This window comes from Giraffa tippelskirchi, chromosome 3 (assembly GCF_054371585.1).
Source record: "Giraffa tippelskirchi isolate mGirTip1 chromosome 3, T2T-mGirTip1v1.2.pri, whole genome shotgun sequence".
Classification (NCBI taxonomy): Eukaryota; Metazoa; Chordata; class Mammalia; order Artiodactyla; family Giraffidae; genus Giraffa; species Giraffa tippelskirchi.
In genome coordinates, this window is record NC_137277.1 from 182,533,006 (window position 1) to 182,553,893 (window position 20,888).

Sequence of the window (20,888 nt, forward strand, 5' to 3'; positions counted from 1 at the left end):
CTCTCCCCCCGCCCCGTTTCCTCCCCACCCTTCACCCTGTTCTCTGTCCAAGCAGTAAGCCGTGAAGGGCTACCCCTCTCCCCCTACCCTGGAAAAATGGGAACAACTGTGAAAAAGAGGCATCTGTGCATCTTGCCCTTGAGGGTGTTCAAGAGGAGATCGCTGATGCCAGGAGGGCCTTGGCTTAGGCCCTGAATAATGTCTGGAAGCCCTGAGGATGCACGGCCCTAAGGTCTGTTGCTGTGGAGGTAAGCAGCAGGGAGGGGAGGGCAAAGTGCTGCCAAGAGGGCCTTGAGGGGCGGATTTTTCTAAATAGATTCATGGCTTTGAAGGCGGTCAAGTCCAAGCCCTCCCGCTCCAGAAGACCAGTCAGCCTGGATCCCAGTGGCTCGCCTAGGTGCCCTGGTAAAGTCACACCAGCTTTCTCAGCACCTTGTTCCTGCCCGCTTCAGGGCCTTGGCGCGTGCTGGTCCCTCTGCCAGAACACTTTACCTCTGGCGACACGCTGTACCTAGTCACCTCTTCCTCAGCTTCAGGATCTCCACCTGAATGTCTCTTCCTCAAGAACCCCAGACTGCCTTTGAGCCCTCTCCCCGCACTTGCGCCCTATCAGGTCCCCAGGGCCTTCTTTGCTTCTCCTTCATCGCTTGGTTCCTTCACCAGGCTATAGATTCATGAATACAGAAATTCCATCTGACTTGTTCCCAGATGTGTTCCCGGGACACAGCACAGTGCCTGGCACTATCCAGACAAGTGGATCAATCCACGGTCCAATACACTGCAGAGCAGACCAGGAAGCTGCACGTCTGCCTCCAGTGAGCTCCCCTCTCGTGTTTACAGACTGCGCAGTTGCTTGGTTCACGCTCCAGCGCTACCCAGGGGAGCAGGGCAGGCCCTTCAGCACTCTGTACAAATAAGCCAGCAGGTTCGGAGAGGCTGTGCTCTGCCCAAGGTCACATGGTTCCACACGGCAGAGCTGAGATTGGAACCGAGGCTCCATACCTGTGCCCGAGGCCTTTCTGCTGCCCTGTGTGCTGTCTCTTCTGCACCCAGGCAATCTGGAGCAAGTGCACACTAGCCAACTAGCTGGAGCTTGGATCCCAACGGAACGGCCAAGGCCCTGCCTATGAGAGGAGAGGATGACCTAGCTCAGCTAACTCCTAACCTGAGCCCGGGGGGATCTACACCAGCTGCCTTAGACACGCTATTGCTATCCTTGTCTCAAAGAGACCAAGTGACTGTTTCAAAGTCATGTGGTTCTCAATCAGTGTGAGCCCAGGCCGCTCCCGTCTCAGAACCATGTCCTCCCCAGAATGTCACGTAGCATCTCCAACAGACAGAGTAACAGCAACCCCTCCTCAGCGTGCACTCTACTCACCACCGTCATTTTTGGAGAAGAGGGCGGCTGTGATGTCACGTCCCAGTGCGTCACAGGCACTGCTATGGGCCTGCTCCGGGAACTTCCCTTTGAAATCATCCAGGCACTCTAGGGCCTCAGCCACGTACTTGAGCTCAAAGAGGCATCGGGCCAGGCGGAAGTGCGCCTTCAGGTGGCAGGGATTTAGGGAGATGGCCTTGAGGCAGTCCCTCAGGGCATCGTAGTGGTCACCATCCCTGGGAAGGCAGGGGAGCGTGGTTTGGAGGGGGTCCCCGTGGCAGGCAGGGCGTCCCCATTCAGTCTCCTTGCGTCCTGCAGCCACCCCAGCCCACCTTTGAGCAATCTCAGGGCAAGGGTATTTGGGGATGGAGAGAATCCTGGCTCAGCCCAGGCCTTGCTCCCCAGGAGGCAGAGTATGTTTAGGAGGCAACTCAGGAACCCCGGGGTCTTGGCAGGTAGAGGGTGGGAGGAGGGCCTGAGGCAGAAACCAGTGTCGGGCTGCCCTCTGCTGGACACAGAGTGCAACTGTGCACCCGCTCACCCCAGGCACCCGCAGCTCTGCAGCAGAAGGCCTGGCATCTTGCCCGCCTCAGGCTCCCCAGGCCCTCCTTCTCCCTTCCTCCACCCACCTCCTCAGATCCCCCCGGCTGGCCTTCAAAGCCAGGTCTAAGGCAGGGGGCCCTCAAGGACAGTTTTGTGGTCCAGGGAAGCCAGAAGTGTCAGGCTAGGGACTCAGGGTCTGACCGGCAGGCAGCAAGTCCTCAGCCAGGCCCCCCTCTGTCCTGGCTGACTGATCCACAGCAGCTGTGGCCTCTACCTCCCGGGGCTGGAGGATGGGGCCCGACAATCTGGCAGAGTCACTTCTCTGGAAGCGGATGGTGGGGGTGGGGGTGGGCATAGGCCACAGGAGCTCCAAATCATCCACACTAACTTCTCCAAACTCCCGAAGCACGGATGTGGGGAAGTGGGAACGGTTTTGGGGGGTGGGGGGTGGGGAGTAGGGAGGGTCAGAGAAGAAGCCCCTCCTCCTCCCACCCTGTGCCAGAGTATAGAATACACATCTGCCCAGGTCCACAGACAGCCCCACCTCTCAACTGGAGAGCCAGGTGCTTCAGGGGAGCCACTTCTCCTTTTTTCCCCTCTGCTGGGGTGAGGTGGGCCTAGGGCCCACCTGTGTTAAGAAGCAACCCCCCCGCCCCGCCCGAGCGGATGGCCTCCCCACCAGGGCACAGCTCACAACTCTTGTGCGTGGGGCCAGGGCAGGTCTGACGCTGGAGCTGTGCTCCTGACCCTCCCTTCTACAGCACCCAGAGGGAGCACCAGTCCTCAGAGCAGCCCGCTCAGACCAGGGACAAGCGGCTCGGCAGTGCGGAGGCAGGCAGGAGACAGAGTGTTCCGACGGCGCGGCCTGCGTCAGAACGAGTGGCTGTGACGGAGGAGCAGGCGCTGTTTGGAAACCCAATTACCGCCTGCAAGGTGCCCCTCAGAACTCCCAGGGAGAGCCAGACCAGAAAGCAGCCAGGAGCCAGAGGGTGACAGCTCCCACCGCATCCAGGAGCAGATGGCTGCCCTGGGGAGACTGGCCTGGGACAGAACGTGACATTCTAGGGGTCACTGGCAGGCACGTGGGGATGGGGAGAGAGCAGGCTGGCCCCAGGGCGCACCCATCCAGACTTGCTGCCAGCTCAATCTCCCTGAAAAGACAGCCCTCAACACCTCCCTCTCCTGCTCGAAACTCTTCAGTAGCTGCCCATCATCCACTGAATCGAGGCCAAAACGCCACCGCTCTGCATTCCAAGTCCTTCCCAGGCTGGCCCCAGGCTACCTCACAGACTCATCTCCTGCCAGTCCCTTCCGAACCCTCTGCTCCAGCCAAATGGATTTGTTGTTCTGCAAACAAGCTCTTCAGTCAGTCCCCCACCCCCACGCCTTTGTTCACACCGTTTCATCTCCCTGGGAATGTCCTTCCCCCACAGTCCCCGCCCCCTCCCCTCTCCGGTCTAAGCCCGCCCACACTGAAAGCAGACACCACACCTTCTGGGTGCTCCCGGATCCCCAGGGACAGTGACCCGACTTTTCCTCTGCCCACGGCACTTCGCCTGCCCCTTCAGAGACTCACTGCTTCCTGCCTCTTCAGTGACGGACCATGCCCACCTCGTCATCCCCCGTCCAGAGGCTGGGCGCTCTGGAGCACAGGGACTCGGAGGGACAGAACTTTGTGTCTCCAGTTCCCAGTGCATAGCAGGGATTCAGAGAGCACATTGAGGGTGCTGCAGACTGGGAAATCATCAGGCCCTCTCAGCAAAAATGCAGGAGAGTGCTTTCAGCCTAGAGCCTGCATGAAGACCACTGCATTCTATCCACCTGCTGGAAAAGAGGGGCAAAACACCTCAGGAGGGCCCCCCAACTGTCATCTCCTGGGGTTGGCTGCCATCTGAGCCCTTGGCCAACTCCTGATGTCTGAGCTAAGGCCTGTGGGGGCAGCATCTTCCCAAACCCCCATCTACCAGCCTGCTGACTTGGGTGGGTTTCTTAAGCTTCCCTCTCTGGCCTGCCGAGTTGCAGCCAGACGATGGCACACCAGCTGGCCTGTCTGTCTGGGCAGAGCCGACGGATGCCAGACGGAGCAGAAATGGCTGTGGGCCCAGCTTTATCCATCTCCCATCCTGGCCCTGGCTGGGGGATGGGGTCTGCCTGCCTGCTTGCCTGCTGCTGCTGCAGGCGGAAGGGCTGGGGGCCCTGGTGGTCTCCAAAGATAAAGGGTTCTTCAGGATATGGACCTACTCCCTTACCACTGGCCACTGCCACCCAGAAAGACCCACAGCCAGCTTTAGAGGTCTAGGATCCTGCTTGTGCTTGTCCAAAGGGTCCAAGAGCACAGGACAGCAAACCCCAAGGTCAAGGCGCTGCACAATCACTTCAAACAGATAGCAGCTGAATTCACCAGGGCCTCATTTCCATCTAGCAAGATTCTACTGCTCCTTCAAAAGTCCAGTTCAAGGCACAATTCTCCAAGGACTGGGATTAACCACTCTCCCCATTCCTACTTCCAGTGACCACAGCACTAACATGCCGAAGCTACTTGTGAACATGTCCCACTTAACTGTGAGCTCTCCTGGTGTTTGAGGCTTCCTGACTCACAGGTCAGGCACCTGCCCACCACCAACCAGGAGCTGGTGAGAGGCCTGGGCCTAACATGCCCTGAGGGGCAGCAGGATGCCACTGCTACCGTCCCTGGATGCCTCAGCAACTTGGTTCCATCAGGCCCACTCACCACTTGCGCTTCATGTAGGCAGCAGCTCGGTTCCCGTAGAGCATGGCGTTGTGAGGGGCCCTCTGCACGGCCTTGCTGTAAAGCTGAATGGCCTGGGTCCACTGCTGGCAGGCAAAAGCCTCATTGGCTTGCTGTTTCACCCGCTCCAGGTATGGGGGCAGCTCTACCTGGGGGCTGTGGGGGAAGAAGAGTGTCAGGTCAACCAAGGAAGGTCAGAGCAGCCCCTCAGGATCCCTGTAGCCCTGCCTGGAGGCCTCTTGGGTTTTCTTGGTCCCTGAGATCTGCACTGTCATCTAAAAGAGGACACTACTCCCACCCTTGGCCTGGGTAACTGTGGCAGGTCAATGGTCACAATTCCAGATGCTCTGTGCCAGTGGAAAAAAAACAAGAGAGGCAGAAATGAAGTTGTCCTAGACAGGTTTAAAGGAATTCTTCATCAAACTTGGCATGAAAGTAGCTGACACCTCCGGCCTCCATGCTGAACTAAACTTTGTCACCGCCCAAGGATTTCTCTATAGAAAAGTTTCTCTCAAGGGCTAGAGGACCTGGGCACCTCTATATCCAGAGCTGAGCTCAGGGCCTGGCAGTGAAAGAGGCGTGAAGATGCTATGAATGGAGAAAATACACTGGGGGAGGCCTGTCTGTGCGGGACTCTTTAGGAGGGAGTCCAGGGCTAAGAGGAGCTAGCCTCTGGGTCCTGACCCCAGCTACTTGGTACCAGTGTACCAAGAGACCAGAGCTTCAGCTAGAGCACGACTGGAGTCCCACCAGGCAGAGGTGGCATGGGAACCACTAGCCACATTCCAGAAGCCTCTGTGCCCCAAGTCAGGCTGGCCTTACCTGACATGCCCCCTAGTTTCTGGCAGCCGGAAGCCATTGCTGTGAAGGTGCAAGCCATTGGACACGCCATTGGACACACCGTTGGTGGACATCTTGCCATTCTGAACTTCTGGCGGGGGGTGGTTAGAAAGGAACAGCAACAACTTAGGAGGAGGTCCTCACTTCTCCTCAGCAGCCCTCCAGCTTCCTTCCATCCGGGGATCTGACGGCTCCACGGCAGGGCTATCCCTCCCAGGGTAGATCCACTCCCAGAAAGCAAGTTCTGACAGGCAGGCAGGCAAGCACATAAAGAAAGCCTGTGCGCCCTCTGCTGGCTGGAGAGGGATATAGCTTCAACTTGGCATTATCTGGCTGTGAGGATGCCTAAAAGTGGGGTGGTGAGGAGGTGCCTAAATCAACTGCAGGCCCCAGGAAGAATCACTGAGGAGACTGGTCCAGGACAGCAGGGGAGGGCACAACTACTTCAGGTCTTCAGGAGCCAAGCCACGGAAAGAACTTGCTTTTTCTAAGGGAAGTAAAAAGGGCTGCGAGGCAAACCCATTTTTACAGAGCTCTCTGACCTGGGATTCCCTTCTTTCTTACTGTACAGTGTTATTTTACAGAACCTGCTCCTTCTGGAGGCTCACAGCCACAGTGCAAGGTAAGGGGCAGGCTGCCCGGCAGAGGCAGCGCACACGCACATTCCCCAGCAGAGATGCCCTGAAGGAGCCGGGGAGGGAGAACTTACCCCCTGAGGAGTGGCATTTTCTAGGCAAGAGGAAGGTGTACGGCCGCTGCTTGTAAGTCAGGTCAAACAAATAGACCTAGAGTGCAGGGGTCAGGAGAAGATGGACACTGTGAGGCAAGAACGTGGCCGGGCCAGGAGTGAGGCCTGCGCGGCTCTCGGGAATGCAGCTGAGCATTGAGGCTCTCGGGAATGCAGCTGAGCATTGAGCAGGGAACCACCAAGTGGCACAGAAGGGGGTGCTTCATAGCAAACCTCAGGCAGGAAAATCCTCCCAGTGCCTGGCCCTTGGGGTGGATGGCTTGAAAAACTGTCACTGCTTAGAATCACATGTGTGTTAGGTCAACAAGGGCCTCAGGGGTCTCATGTTATAAATGGGAAAACTGAAACCTCAGAGAAGAGAAGGAATTTGCCCAAAGTAACATTGCTAGTTACTTCCCTCAGTAAATATTATCTATTATTACTTAACATGTATTGAATCCTTACTTTGCTCCTCCGTTAAGTATTTTATATGACTTTTCTCATTTCATCTTAGAAATGAGTACCACAAAATGAGTACCATCTTTAGTATCACAAAAAGGTACTATTATCATCAGCCACCTTTACAGAAGAAATGTTGGCTCAGAGTTTACTTAATCTATCCAGGGCCATAAAAGCAGCAGGTGGCACAGCCAGCACCCAAAACCAAGTCTGTCTGGCTCTGAACCATTCTGCTAGACTGTCTCTCCACTCATCCTTATACCACCTTTAAGCCAGGGGACAGCTCAGCAATCCGAATCCAGAGCCCTCTTCTGAACTCGGGGGCTCACCCAGTCTCCACATCCCATTTCTCCTGTATCACACCTTGCCTTTAAATGTCATCAATGGTTTGTTTCACTTGCCATGTCTCTCCCGTCAGCCTAGCATGGATCATATTTTGCATCTGTCTCCCTCATGTTTATGATGATGTTACTCCCAGAGTAAGTACTCCGTGCAAACTCAGTAAGTTTGCAGAGTGAATGAATTTATGCAAGGCTTATTAAACAACCTGACTGAGAACAACAGAAGGTTTAGCAACCGGCCATTATCAAAGAACACTTCCCAACACTGGTCCTGAACTGCACCCTGGCTGCGTGCTCTGAGCCACAGGATTTCCTCCTAGGAAAGCAGCAGATGAGGAAACCAAGGTTCAGGAAAATGAAGAGAGGTGTTCAAAGTCACAGCACACAGCTTGTAAATAAAAGGCCAGTGACTGAAGACAGGTCTGTCAGTTCTAAAGCTTACGCTCAAGACCAGGGTACTTCTCTGGGAATTCCAACGGTGCCATGGCATTTCCGTATTTCATGGTAACGTCATTTACAGTGAGGTTTCTTGTCTGCCTCATGGTAGTGGATGTGGCGGACACAGCCCTGGCTGCCGGATATGGGGGTGGGGTGACGGGGGTGGAGCCACCTTGGGCGGCCGGCCATACCTGCTCTCCCCCCATGTTGACTAGCAGCTCTGTGCCATTGGGGCTGAAGGTGACATAGGTGGCAACCAGCACTCTCAGGCGGTTGTTGTAGTCAGGCAGCTTCACTGGCAGGTGACCTGCAGGGAACAGAGTTACCCGAGTGTGAGGCTTCCAGTCCCTCCCAAAAGGGGCAGGGAGTTGTAAGAAGTCAGCCTTACCAGTGACCAATCATCTTCCTCAGAAAAGCAGCTCTAAGTATTAAGCCCTTACTGTATGAACTGGGCCAACTGTTATATACTATCTCACTGAGTCATCACAATCCCATTTTACAGAAAGGAGACTAAGATTCCTTCAGGGTAAGAAATTTGCCAAAGGTCACATAAGAGCTGGTTGATGGTAACCAGGATTAAACCCAGGTCTGTCTGACTCTAAACCCCTTGCTCTTGGTTGCCACTGCCTCCTTGCACTGCTCCGGAGACAATCAGCACCCCACCAAGAGTTTAGGGCCAGAGCTGGGTTGAGCCCTACCTGCTACGTAATACTGGGCTGCACCATCCGGGAGGGGCTTCTGCCGGTCACAGAAGGTGTGCACACCTGCTGAAGGGCTCTGCTTCATGCTTTTTCTGGTGGCAAGGCAAACAAAATAGGTTATAATACCGATCAGGATTCCTGGCTAGACCACACTTGCTCAGGAAAAACCTATATCCCTGGAGAGATTTAGGAAGAGGTACCTTTCTTCCTTACCTGAGCACCCCCAAAGGTCAACCAACTAGACAGCTGTGGACACATGCATCACAGTGGCCCTGCCTACCCGTCTTTGGTTCATGGCTACCCTATTACTCCCATTTTACAGATGAGGAAGCTAAAGCTCGTGGCCTACTCTAAGTCATGTCGTGTGTGAAGAGTAACAACAGCTGTCCAAATCCACAAACGAAAGTCATGCAGGCCAGAAGTTTGTACACCTGTCTCAGAAGCCCACTGAAAACCCAGACTGGGGGAGCTGCGCAGGTCTGGGACTTCTGTGGAGGTTCTGGGTATACTTTTTTTTTTTTTAAAAAAAAGAAGAAAGTAAAATTGTATGTACAAATAAGGAATTTACATGTATAAGATGATAACTATGTACACTATATATGTACAGCAGATATTATACACAGTGACTTCTTTCAGGTAATGGAGTAAAAGTAATTTCTTTAATACAGTTTTCATAAAAACAAGCATGGATTGAATTATTAAAAAAAAAATCACAGAATGAAAAAAACCCACCTCAAAGAGAAGAGGGCCTGGCAATGAGGGTAAGGGGTAGCAGGTTCCCAGGGACTTGCCGAGTATTCCTACCTGTGGTTGTGGATCATGCGAATGTCGTAGAGCCTCACAAAGGGCCCACTGGCCCCCACGGCCAGGCAGTTGTTGTCCTGGGGGTTGACGGTGAGGCACTTGGCCTCCACCAGCTGGCCACAGTACTCTGTCAGGTCGATCAGCACCTCCGAGTGTTTGCTGTTCTCCCGAAGGTCATACTGGCTGTGAGAGAGGACACGGGATTGGGGGCTGCGTCCGTGTGCAGAAGGCAGGGGAGAAGCCGAGGCCTGGAGCGCAAAGGAACTGGGAAGGGTTCTGGATCTGTTTGTAAGTGAGAATGTCAAAAACCACTCCCGTATCTTGAGTGCTCTGTGTGCCAAGCACCTGTAGTAGGCTTCTCATACATTCTTTTTATTCTAACAGAACTCCCTACGGTAGATACTACTGAGCCCTTTTATTTATTTTTTTTTTAACAGATATCAATATTATTGCCACTAAGTACTATTACTACTGACTACTAACACTTCATGAGACATTGCTTGGTGTCCAGTATTGTTCCCAAGTGTTACACAGGTACTATCTAATTAAATTCTCACACCATCCCTAGGTGCCACTAGAAGTTCAAAGAAGTTCAATAACTTGCCTGGATGACACCGCAGTAAGTGCAGAGCTGGGAAGACTGCGTTTTAACCACTCTGCTCTGCACCTTGATTCTAATTCTTAATTCTACTCTTAACCTAGTTTCTTGTAGGAAACAAAAGAAGTACAGAGGTGACAGAAAAGAGAACCTGGAGATCATCTACGAGCTTCCCAAAAACGCCAACTCCCAGAACAAGCCTGAGTCCCATCCAGATGGTAAAGGGAAAGTGAAAGTCGCTCAGTCGTGTCCAACTCTTTGTGACCCCAAGGACTGTAGCCTACCAGGCTCCTCTGTCCATGGAATTCTCCAGGCCAGAATACTGGAGTGAGGAGCCAGTCCCTTCTCCAGGGGATCTTCCTAAAGCAGGGATCGAACCCGGGTCTCCTGCTTTGCAGGCAGATTCTTCACCATCTGAGCCAATGGTAAAGGTCAGACCAAAACATCCACCCAGCATGAGCACACTCCTACCGGGGTCCTGTTTTGCTTCTAGGACGCAGGCACATCCAGAAAGTGGCAAGGGCATCACCCCTGTGCTCATCCACCTCCACCTAAACACCTGCAATAAACTCTTCATTGTTCGCTTATCTTTCTAAGCCATCCTCACCAGATGGCTCTTCCTAAAATACTGTTTTTGTTATAGATGAGGAAACAGGTCTGAGGGTGAAGTGACTTGCCTGGACACTGAGTGACAGGGGTAGGACTTGGCTTGGTCTGAGTTCTAGTTCATCCATGACTTAGATACCCCTTGTCCTTTGTAAAAAGGAAGAGGGCACAAAGTCCCATGGGATCTCAAGGGAGGCAATTAAAGCAGATTGTGGAGATAGGGAAAAAGTTCTCAGGTTATATCTGAAGAAAGGAGTTAAAGAAAGGCAATGCGATCATTTTAAGAAGAAGGGAAGTAGAGGCAAAGGTGTGATGATACAGGTCAGTGAAAAGGGGGAGTCCACTTAACCATTTCTGGCTGGTGATCCCTCTCCCAAGAATATGCCCACTGACCAACTGTTCAAGGCAAATGTATCATGTGCCTCTGTGTGCCAGGCATTGTGCTGGGCTATAGGGACACAACCAAGGACAGGACAGACAAAAGTGTTGACAGAGTTTACTACTCAGTGAGGGAAACCGACAAAAGAGTGAACCATCAAATAAATAAAATAAAATAACTCCAGATGGTGATTAGAGTTACAGAGGATACAGTGAAGGCACGGAGACAAAAAACAATGGTGGAAGGTCTGTGGTAGAGAGGATGGCCAGGGAAGGTGCTTCTCAGGGGGTGACTCTTAAGCTGTCTCCTTAGGGAAAGAAAGAGTTGAGAGAGAGCTGGGACTGAGAAAACCAGGAAGAGGGAACAGCAAGGGCGAAAGCCCAGAGGAGGCAGACTGTGTGTGTGAGGTGGTGAGAAAGCCAGTGGGCTTGTGTAGCTCAGGAGAGGGTAAGAAGTGAGGAAGGTGAAGAACGGGGTAAGCAAATGTTCCCACTGTATTTGTTCCCTGATGACTGTGCTGGGCAGACCAATGAGGCTGGACCTCTGTTGGAGGGAAGGAGCCAGGTCTGTGGAAGGAAGCAGGAGGGAAGATGGGAGGGGGAAACCCACATGCAGTGGGAGCAGGGGAGGCCCAGGCCCCACTCCCTGCCTCAGGCCCTCACCGGATAAGCCCATCCTCAGCAGCGCTCCAGAACGTGTTGGGCCACATGGGCGCCGTGGCGATGCGTTTCACCCGGTTTGTGTGGTCTCCAAACATGTGGATCGTCTCCTTTACTGTCAGGTCGTGGACATGCACCTTGGAGTCAGCAGCCCCTGTGATCAAGATGCGGTCCCCAGCGTGAGGCAGGAACTGCTTGGGAGAGATTGAAGAAGAGGTTGGCAGGTGGCAGGGGTAGGCCCCGGAAGGAGACTAGCCTGCATGTTAGCATCTTTTTCCCCCTCTCCATAGCAGATAAGAAAGGGAGCCCATCCAAGACAGCCCACCAAGAGAACTTTGGATCTTGAGCATCAGCCTGTAGGCCTAAAGGTCAAAATCAGGGTGTACATCTTTATTTTCCAGAGTGGTCCTGACCCACGCCAAGCTGGACTATCTAAGGAACTCTCTTCTGATTCTTCCCCAGGCCAAGAGCTGAATGGATGATAATCACAGTTGTTACCATTTATTAAGTATTTACCATGTGCTAGACATCGAGTACGTGATTTATCTTATTAATATAAAAATCTCATTAAAATTGAGGTTCAGCACTAGCATGCAGCAGGACTGCGTTCAAATTCAAGTCTGTCTGATTCCTAGATGCTTCATGATGACTATTTAATAACCTGGGGGTTAAGTAATAAATTAGTCTTAAAACATGAGTCCCTCAGTGTTTTAAGACAGTGGGTGTTCTAAATTGGTTCAAATATTTCTGGAGAACAATCTGGCAACAGGTAATAGATACAAATTATTTCTATCTTTTGACCCAAAGCTACCACTTCTGAGAAGTAATTCTAAAAGAAAAAAGGGACCCGTGCAGAGATGCTCCAAGTAACACTCCTTACAAGGGCAGTGCTGGAAATGGCTCAGAAGTCAGACCTTGGGGAAGGGCTGAGCATCAGAAGGCTACAGTTCTATGTGGCCATCATTCACAAGGTCAACCCTATCATTCCAATGAAGCTGAGAACAAAATGGTCCAGATCACATATGGCAAGGACAAAACAGCCACAAACATAATTTTGATTAATACTAAAAGTCTAAATATACTAAAGTCCCCCCTGGCTTGAGCTAAAAATTCACTCTTTCCACATCCACTTCTCTGATAGCTCATCAGCATAAGGGCTAGACGAAAGATGGAATTTGATCATTTTTAGGGACAACTAGTAATCTCTAATCTTGTCTGGAAACAACATACACCCCACTGGCAACAGAAACTGAAGGGCCGTTGGGAAGAGCTTGTGGCTGCGGCCATACTCGTCCTACATTACAGATGCCACTAGGGGGAGCTCGTGGGTTAAATACATCTGTGGTTTCTCACCAGAAGGGAGAGGAACCCTTTTATAATAAAAGAGGAGGCTGAGGGTCTTGCCCAAGATCTTAGTATTAGGGAATATCAAGGCCACTGTCCAATTCTGGTCTCTGAACTCGACATTTTGTGTTCTATGATGCCAAACTGATGGCTTAGGTCCCTTCTCCTGATCTGACCCCACAGATTTAAACCAGACCTAACACTTTTCAGGGGACGAAAGCAGTTTCTGGTCTTCATACAAGAGGTGAATCAGCATTTCTCTGTTATTAAAAATCACAGAAATTAATCTAGGCTTGGTCCTTGGAACAGGAGATGAGAGTCAGAGCTGGGAAAGAAGTTCTGATTAGGAAAATAAGTTGGTTTTGGGCTCTTGAATCTGTCTTCCTCTTCAGGCTTCTTGTAACTGGTCTTGATATTAATTAGGAAAAGATTTATTGGATTAGTGAGGCTTTCCAAAGGACGGCCTCACTCTCACATACACCATTACAGAATTTCAGAGCTGGAAACGTCCTTAAAGGTCATTTCCTTTAAGTTCCCAGTGAGGAATACCTCAGTGCTAGGATACTGACTACATCCTCAGAAGGCCCATTTTGCCTTTTTCAAATACCTCTAAGCATTAGATAGTTGTTTCCTTCATCAGGTCTACATCTGCTTCTGAAAACTCATAGTCACTAATCCGAGGTCTGTCCTCTGGCAGCAAAAAAGGACAAGCCTCACGTTACTTCCACATAACAGGTCTCCAGAGGTCTGAAGAGGGGCCTCAGCAGTGGCTCAGACTGTAAACAATCTGCCTGCAAGGTGGAAGACCCGGGTTTGATCCCTGGGTCGGGAAGATCCCCTCGAGATGGGAATGGCTACCCATTCCAGTATCCTTGTTTGGAGAATCCCATGGACAGAGGGGGCTGGTGGACTATACAGTCCATGGGGTTGCAAAGAGTTGGACACTTTCACTTTCAGAGGTCTGAAGACATGTGTAAGCCCCCCTCCCCCAACTCCCCTCCACCAACAAACAGCAGACTCATTTCCCACAATCACCTCTGCCAGGCGCTTTTTTTATCAACCATCTCCTTAAACTATAATATCAACCCTGTGGATCGCTACTTCCCTTTTTAGTTAAATTATTTATTTATGAATTTGAGGGATTTTCCTTAGCTACTTCCTTTTTTTTATAGATGGGTAAACAGGCTCAGAGAGGTCAGGTGATTTGCCCAGTTCACACAGCTTCCAAGAGGCAAATAAGGGAGTCAAACACAGGTCTGCCTGCTATGCTATTGAAGTTCATACTCAGAACCATACCTTATATCATCACCACTCACATGCGTATACATTCATTTGGAGCTGACCTCTTGGCTCTGAGAGAGGAATTAGCGCATGGAAAAGAGACAGAGAGTTTTAGAAATCACCAGCAGATGCTCAGATCACAAAGGTGTCTGTGACCCCCACGGTAGGTGGGAGACACACATGCAAACACGACCACACACACAGCCCAGTCACACCGTTCATTTGCTCTGCGGCTTATCCTGCTCACCTTGACAGAAAAGATATTTGCAGTGTGTCCTGTGTGCATGGAAAGCAGCTTCTTGTGGTGCAGAGGGTCCCACACAATCGTGTGCTGGTCGTCAGAACCAGAGGCCAGCAAGCTGCAAGCAGAGAGAGGGAACAGTTTTGACCTCTCCTCAAGTTCCTCTATTCCGTATTTCCCAGGTGAAAAGGACTTAGGCCACACAACTTTAAGAACAACAGTATGTGTCACAGAATATAAGGTTATCTTGTAAACAGTGACTGGTTCTCTTTTATTTTGTTCTGAGGATTTCTCATTGTTCCTTAAATGCATTAGCTTATCAAAAATACAGAGTTTGGAAGGTCACCCAACCTTCCATCTATCTGGGATTCGTTCTTTAACTGTGTGCTGACGATGAATGAAGCTAAGGACACAGCAGAGGGCAGCAACACAGCAGCGAGCAGAGGACCCAACTCCTCTTTTGGGTCCACTCTTTTCCTTAGATCTACAAAGAGGAAGGGAAACCCCTCCTCCCAACCTCCCCACACCCTTCTCCAGCACCCATAGGTGCTGGATCTCATACTTACTCTCCTTTCTCGTTCCACTCCAGACAGTTGACACATCCTGAGTGACCCTGGGGGACAAGAAGATAGCCAGTTAGAATTTCTCCTGGAGAACTCAATGTCAAGAAGTAGAAGTGAACAGATAAAACAGCCTTTCCATCATCAGTGTTTTCTAGGTGTACGTGAGTGATCAGGACTGAATCAAACCACCTTGCAGTTCACAATATATAATGCACTTTCATATGCATAGTTCCACTTGATACTGAACCCCTCTGAGCCACAAAGGGAAGATTTTATTGATTTTATTTTGCGGAAAAGTAAACCAAAGTTCAGGTAATAGTGGAAGTGTATCCAAGCAAATTTCTGCTCCTACCACTAGAGGGGTATCTATGAACAGTCCCTTCAAGGGACAGCCCCTCAGCCACAGAAAATCTGGACAGAGGACCCCAACTGACTGAAAGGCAGCCAGTTAGCTAGAAGCCTGATCCTTCATTCATCTGGCACATATTTATCCAGCACTCACTGCATGCCAGGTACTGTTCAGATGCTGGGGGTATAACAAAGTCCCTGGTCTTCTGGAGCTTACTTCAAGTACGTGTAAAGTGAGGTAAATTAAGCACAGGGATGTGAACTGAGAAACACGGAGAAGTGAGGCACTTAATGACAAATGCTGAGGTTGAAAGCATGCACAGAGAGAAGTCATGGCAAAGCCTGAATTACAAAGAAACAGAAACCATGAAAAGCAGAAGGTATGAAGTGGCAGAAACAAGTCTTACATGGGAGAAGAAGAGAACAAGGCACTTCCATTCCTACATTCGGTTCTTTCTTTCCCTCATTCCTAATGGCATCTTGACTTTCATTTCATTATCTGTCCAGCCCAAAATAAGACCATGTATTTCAGGAAGTGAAAGTTCACTGTCTTTTCCACAACGGTGGGTTCAGAAACCTAGATCTAAGCCAAACTGGACATGGCATTCACCCAGACATAGGGACTGACTCAGAAATGAGCCTGTAACCCCAAATGGATGCAAGGGGGCCAGGTGTTGAGAGCGTGTGGAAAAGAAGTTTTCTCATTTTCAGAGAAGAGTCTGAAAGGGATGCCTTTCTTCCTGTGAATGCTGGGTGTCCTGATGTGACTCCTAGAACTGTGACCACGAGGGTAGCCAGCCTGACAGTGAAATAAACATCGAGAGAAAAGCCCAGCCAAAGGAATCACAGAAAGATGGAGCCAGAATGACCAGAGTAACCCACCCTGATGCCTACCCGACTCCTGGTCTTCCGGTCAGGAGCTAGTCTGCTCACTGGTTTAAGGTCACTTGAGCTGGGCTGTTACTTGTGGCTCAGAGCATCCCGATCAACTCATTCTTCAGGTCTCAGCTCGTGGGCACTTCCCTCAAGAAGCCGTTCCCATCCCGTAAACCTGGGAAGGAGGCACACCCTTCCTGTGGGCTCCTACTGTCACACTGTATCACGGCTCTGTGTTGACATGCTTGTCTGTTTCACCACACTGAGTGGGGGAAGGCAGCCTCTGTGACCATGCTCACTGTATCCCCGAGGCCAGGAAGAGTGCCCGGCACGTATCTGCTGCACAGTGAACAAGGGGGTCTAGTGGGCCTCGTGGGAAGACTTGAGAGACATGAACAAACCCCTGACTCTCTCGTCAGCAGAGGCTTCTCCTCTGCCTTTTCCTTCCCTCTCACCCATTGTCCTATAAAAACTCTCATGAGGGTTGAACCTCATGTCTTTGTAGGTTCTGCACTTCAACACATTACTGACACATTCACTCTGTTCAACTTGCCGGACCACTGGCTGACCTGAGGCCTCTCACTTTCCCATGGCACTGGGATGAAATCCCATACACGACTCTGGTCACTCTTCCTGAATCAGATTCATTTCTGTCCTCATCCCTCTCATTTTCCCACCAGGCTTTAAATGACTTCTGCCCAGGGGTCACATCTTCAGCTTGCAATTTCCCAGAGTGCTGAGGGCTTTCAATGTTCATCCCTTACCGAGGGCTTACAAAGAGCTAGGCATAGTACCTCGCACCTGTGGTGGGCAGAACAATGGCCCCCTTACAAATGTCCATGTCCTGATCTTCTGGAACCCATGAATACATTATGATAGATTGACTCTGCAGATGTGATTAAGGTTAAAATCCTTGAGGTAGGGAGATTATCTTTATCCAGGGGAGCCCAATATAGTCACAGGAGTCCTTAAAATCAGAGAACCTTTCCTGGCTGCAGAGAGTAGAGAGAGGTAAGTGTGAAATGGACTTGACCGATGACTGCCGGTTCTGAAGATGGAAGGTTTCTTCTAGCCAAGAAATGCTAGAAACTGGGAAGTGCAAGAAAATGGATTCTACTCTACAGCCTCCAGAAGGAACAAAACCCTGTTCAAGACTTTAGGCTAGTGAGACCCAGGTCAGACTTCCGACCTACAGAACTAGAAGATAATACATTTGTGTTGTTTTAAGCCACTAAGTTTATGGTAATTTGTTATGGCAGCCATAGGAATTTTACAGCATTCTATATCCATTATCTTGTTTAAGAAACAGGTATCATTACTTATTTCATGGATAAGAAAAACTTCCCTGGAGGTCCAGTGGTTAAGATTCTGCACTTCCAACACAGGGGGTGTGGGTTTGATCCCTGTTTAGGGAACTAAGAATCTGCATGCTGAGCAGTGTGGCCAAAAAAAAGGGAAAAACAAAACAACAAAATAACAACTCCTCGCCCCCCCAAAAAACCCCAAGAAAACCCAGTACTCAGAGAGGCTAGGTAAACTGCTACGATTCTGTAATTTATATGTATTTATTGTATGTCAGAAAGATATATTTAGTCTTGATCCTTCTGTCTGGCACAGAAGTCCTAAAAACCCTTGGAATTTTCCAAGTAATAAGAGTAATAAAGATATCGTGATATACATAACAAACCTCTTTCAACTAACACCTGAATTTATGTTAATGAAGAGATTTTGGGGAAGCACCTAAGGGTGCAGGCTGGTTACCAGGAGAACCAACCATATGATTGGAGGGTTGGAACTTTCAGTCCCACCTCCTTGACCACCAGGGAGGGGAGAGGGGCTGGAGGCTGAACTGATCACCTATGGATGATGATTTTAATCAACCAGGCAATGTAATGGGATACACAAAAGGACAGGGTTCAGAGAGCTTCTTTGTTGGTACACATGGAGATCTGGGGAGAGTGGCATGCTAGGAGAAGACATGGAAGCTATGCATCCCATCCCATGTACCTTGCCCTCTGCACCTCTCTTATCTGGCTGTTTTCTGAATTACATTCTTTTATAATAAATCAGTGGCAAACCACTTCAGTATTCTTGCCTTGAGAACCCGATGAACAGTATGAAAAGGCAAAAAGATAGGACACTGAAAGATGAACTCCCCAGGTCGGTAGGTGCCCAATATGCTACTGGAGATCAGTGGAGAAATAACTCCAGAAAGAATGATGGGATGGAGCCAAAGCAAAAACAATACCCAGCTGTGGATGTGACTGGTGATAGAAGCAAAGTCCGATGCTGTAAAGAGCAATATTGCATAGGAACCTGGAATGTTAGGTCCATGAATCAAGGCAAATTGGAAGTGGTCAAACAGGAGATGGCAAGAGTGAATGTCGACATTCTAGGAATCAGCAAACTAAGATGGACTGGAATGGGTGAATTTAACTCAGATGGCCATTATATCTACTACTGTGGGCAGGAATCCCTTAGAAGAAATGGAGTAGCCATCATGGTCAACAAAAGAGTAGGAAATGCAGTACTTGGATGCAATCTCAAAAATGACAGAATGATCTCTGTTCGTTTCCAAGGCAAACCATTCAACATCACGGTAATCCAAGTCTATGCCCCGACCAGTAACGCTGAAGAAGCTGAACTTGAACGCTTCTATGAAGACCTACAAGACCTTTTAGAACTAACACCCAAAAAAGATGTCCTTTTCATTATAGGGGACTGGAATGCAAAAGTAGGAAGTCAGGAAACACCTGGCGTAACAGGAAAATTTGGCCTGGGAGTACAGAATGAAGCAGGGCAAAGGCTAATAGAGTTTTGCCAAGAGAACGCACTGGTCATAGCAAACACCCTCTTCCAACAACACAAGAGAAGACTCTACACATGGACATCACCAGATGGCCAACACCGAAATCAGATTGATTATAATCTTTGCAGCCAAAGATGGATAAGCTATACAGTCAGCAAAAACAAGACCGGGAGCAGACTGTGGCTCAGATCATGAACTCCTTATTGCCAAATTCAGACTTAAATTGAAGGAAGTAGGGAAAACCACTAGACCATTCAGGTTATGACCTAAATCAAATCCCTTATGATTATACAGTAGAAGTGACAAATAGATTTAAGGGACTAGATCTGATAGACAGAGTGCCTGATGAACCATGGACAGAGGTTCGTGACATTGTACAGGAGACAGGGATCAAGACCATCCCCATGGAAAAGAAATGCAAAAAAGCAAAATGGCTGTCTGCGGAGGCCTTACAAATAGCTGGGAAAAGAAGAGAAGCAAAAAGCAAAGGAGGAAAGGAAAGATATTCCCATCTGAATGCAGAGCTCCAAAGAATAGCAAGGAGAGATAAGAAAGCCTTCCTCAGCGATCAATGCAAAGAAACAGAGGAAAACAACAGAATGGGAAAGACAAGAGATCTCTTCAAGAAAATTAGAGATACCAAGGGAAAATTTCATGCAAAGATGGGCTTGATAAAGGACAGAAATGGTATGGACCTAATAGAAGCAGAAGCTATTAAGAAGAGGTAGCAAGAATACACAGAAGAACTGTACAAAAAAGATCTTCATGACTCAGATAATCACAATGGTGTGATCACTCACCTAGAGCCAGACATCCTGGAATGTGAAGTCAAGTGGGCCTTAGCATCACTAGGAACAAAGTTAGTGGAGGTGATGGAATTCCAGTTGAGCTATTTCAAATCCTCAAAGATGATGCTGTGAAAGGGCTGTACTCGATATGCCAGCAAATTTGGAAAACTCAGCAGTGGCCACAGGACTGGAAAAGGTCCGTTTTCATTCCAATCCCAAAGAAAGGCAATGCCAAAGAATGCTCAAACTACCACACAATTGCACTCATCTCACACGCTAGTAAAGTAATGCTCAAAATTCTCCAAGCCAGGCATCAGCAATACGTGAACCGTGAACTTCCAGATGTTCAAGCTGGTTTTAGAAAAGGCAGAGGAACCAGAGATCAAATTGCCAACATCTGCTGGATCATCGAAAAAGCAAGAGAGTTCCAGAAAAACACTTATTTCTGCTTTATTGACTATGCCAAAGCCTTTGACTGTGTGGATCACAATAAACTGTGAAAAATTCTGAAAGAGATGGGAATACCAGACCAGCTGACCTGCCTCTTGAGAAACCTGTATGCAGGTCAGGAAGCAACAGTTAGAACTGGACATGGAACAACAGACTGGTTCCAAATAGGAAAAGGAGTACGTCAAGGCTGTATATTGTCAGCCTGCTTATTTAACTTCTATGCAGAGTACATCATGAGAAACGCTGGGCTGGAAGAAACACCAGCTGGAATCAAGATTGCCGGGAGAAATATCAATAACCTCAGATATGCAGATGACACCACCCTTATGGCAGAAAGTGAAGAGGAACTAAAAAGCCTCTTGATGAAAGTGAAAGAGGGGAGTGAAAAAGTTGGCTTAAAGCTCAGCATTCAGAAAACTAAGATCACGGCATCTGGTCCCATCACTTCATGGGAAGTAGTTGGGGAGACAGTGGAAACAGTGTCAGACTTTATTTTTTGGGCTCCAAAATCACTGCTGATGGTGATTGCAGCCATGAAATTAAAAGACGCTTACTCCTTGGAAGGAAAGTTATGACCAACCTAGATAGCATATTTAAAAGCAGAGACATTACTTTGCCAACAAAGGTACGTCTAGTCAAGGCTATGGTTTTTCCAGTGGTCATGTACGGATGTGAGAGTTGGACGGTGAAGAAAGCTGAGTGCCGAAGAATTGATGCTTTTGAACTGTGGTGTTGGAGAAGACTCTTGAGAGTCCCTTGGACTGCAAGGAGATCCAACCAGTCCATCCTAAAGGAGATCAATCCTGGGTGTTCATTGGAAGGACTGATGTTGAAGCTGAAACTCCAATACTTTGGCCACCTCATGCGAAGAGTTGACTCACTGGTAAAGACCCTAATGCTGGGAAGGACTGGGGGCAGGAGGAGAAGGGGACGACAGAGGATGAGATGGTTGGATGGCATCACTGA

At 49.5% G+C, this 20,888-nt stretch overlaps 1 protein-coding gene and 1 long non-coding RNA gene across 43 annotated transcripts in view; one reads left to right on the forward strand and one right to left on the reverse strand.

Moving 5' to 3' along the window:
- WDTC1 (WD and tetratricopeptide repeats 1) overlaps positions 1–20,888 on the reverse strand; it is a 65,470-nt gene that overhangs the window by 4,165 nt on the left and 40,417 nt on the right. For 22 of the 42 annotated variants that reach the window (XR_014081029.1, XR_014081027.1, XR_014081028.1 and 19 more), the window contains 10 exons: positions 14,655–14,701; positions 14,095–14,206; positions 11,226–11,413; positions 8,981–9,163; positions 8,174–8,268; positions 7,667–7,782; positions 6,220–6,295; positions 5,493–5,601; positions 4,653–4,826; positions 1,379–1,614 (listed from right to left, as the gene is read on the reverse strand). Coding sequence is in view for 30 of the 42 variants with exons in the window: in XM_081586405.1 (XP_081442531.1) it covers positions 1,379–1,614; positions 4,653–4,826; positions 5,493–5,601; positions 6,220–6,295; positions 7,667–7,782; positions 8,174–8,268; positions 8,981–9,163; positions 11,226–11,413; positions 14,095–14,206; positions 14,655–14,701 (1,336 nt within the window). In the remaining 12 variants the exon portion in view is untranslated. Of the gene's footprint in view, positions 1–1,378; positions 1,615–4,652; positions 4,827–5,492; positions 5,602–6,219; positions 6,296–7,666; positions 7,783–8,173; positions 8,269–8,980; positions 9,164–11,225; positions 11,417–13,862; positions 13,919–14,094; positions 14,207–14,654; positions 14,702–20,888 lie in introns of those variants that run through there. The other 20 variants (XR_014081033.1, XR_014081032.1, XM_081586415.1 and 17 more) reach the window with 4 other exon arrangements.
- Positions 56–8,653, forward strand: LOC145543769 (uncharacterized). Its single transcript, XR_014081036.1, has 4 exons — positions 56–248; positions 2,683–6,006; positions 6,095–7,541; positions 8,499–8,653. It is a non-coding gene; the product is annotated as an uncharacterized LOC145543769 (long non-coding RNA).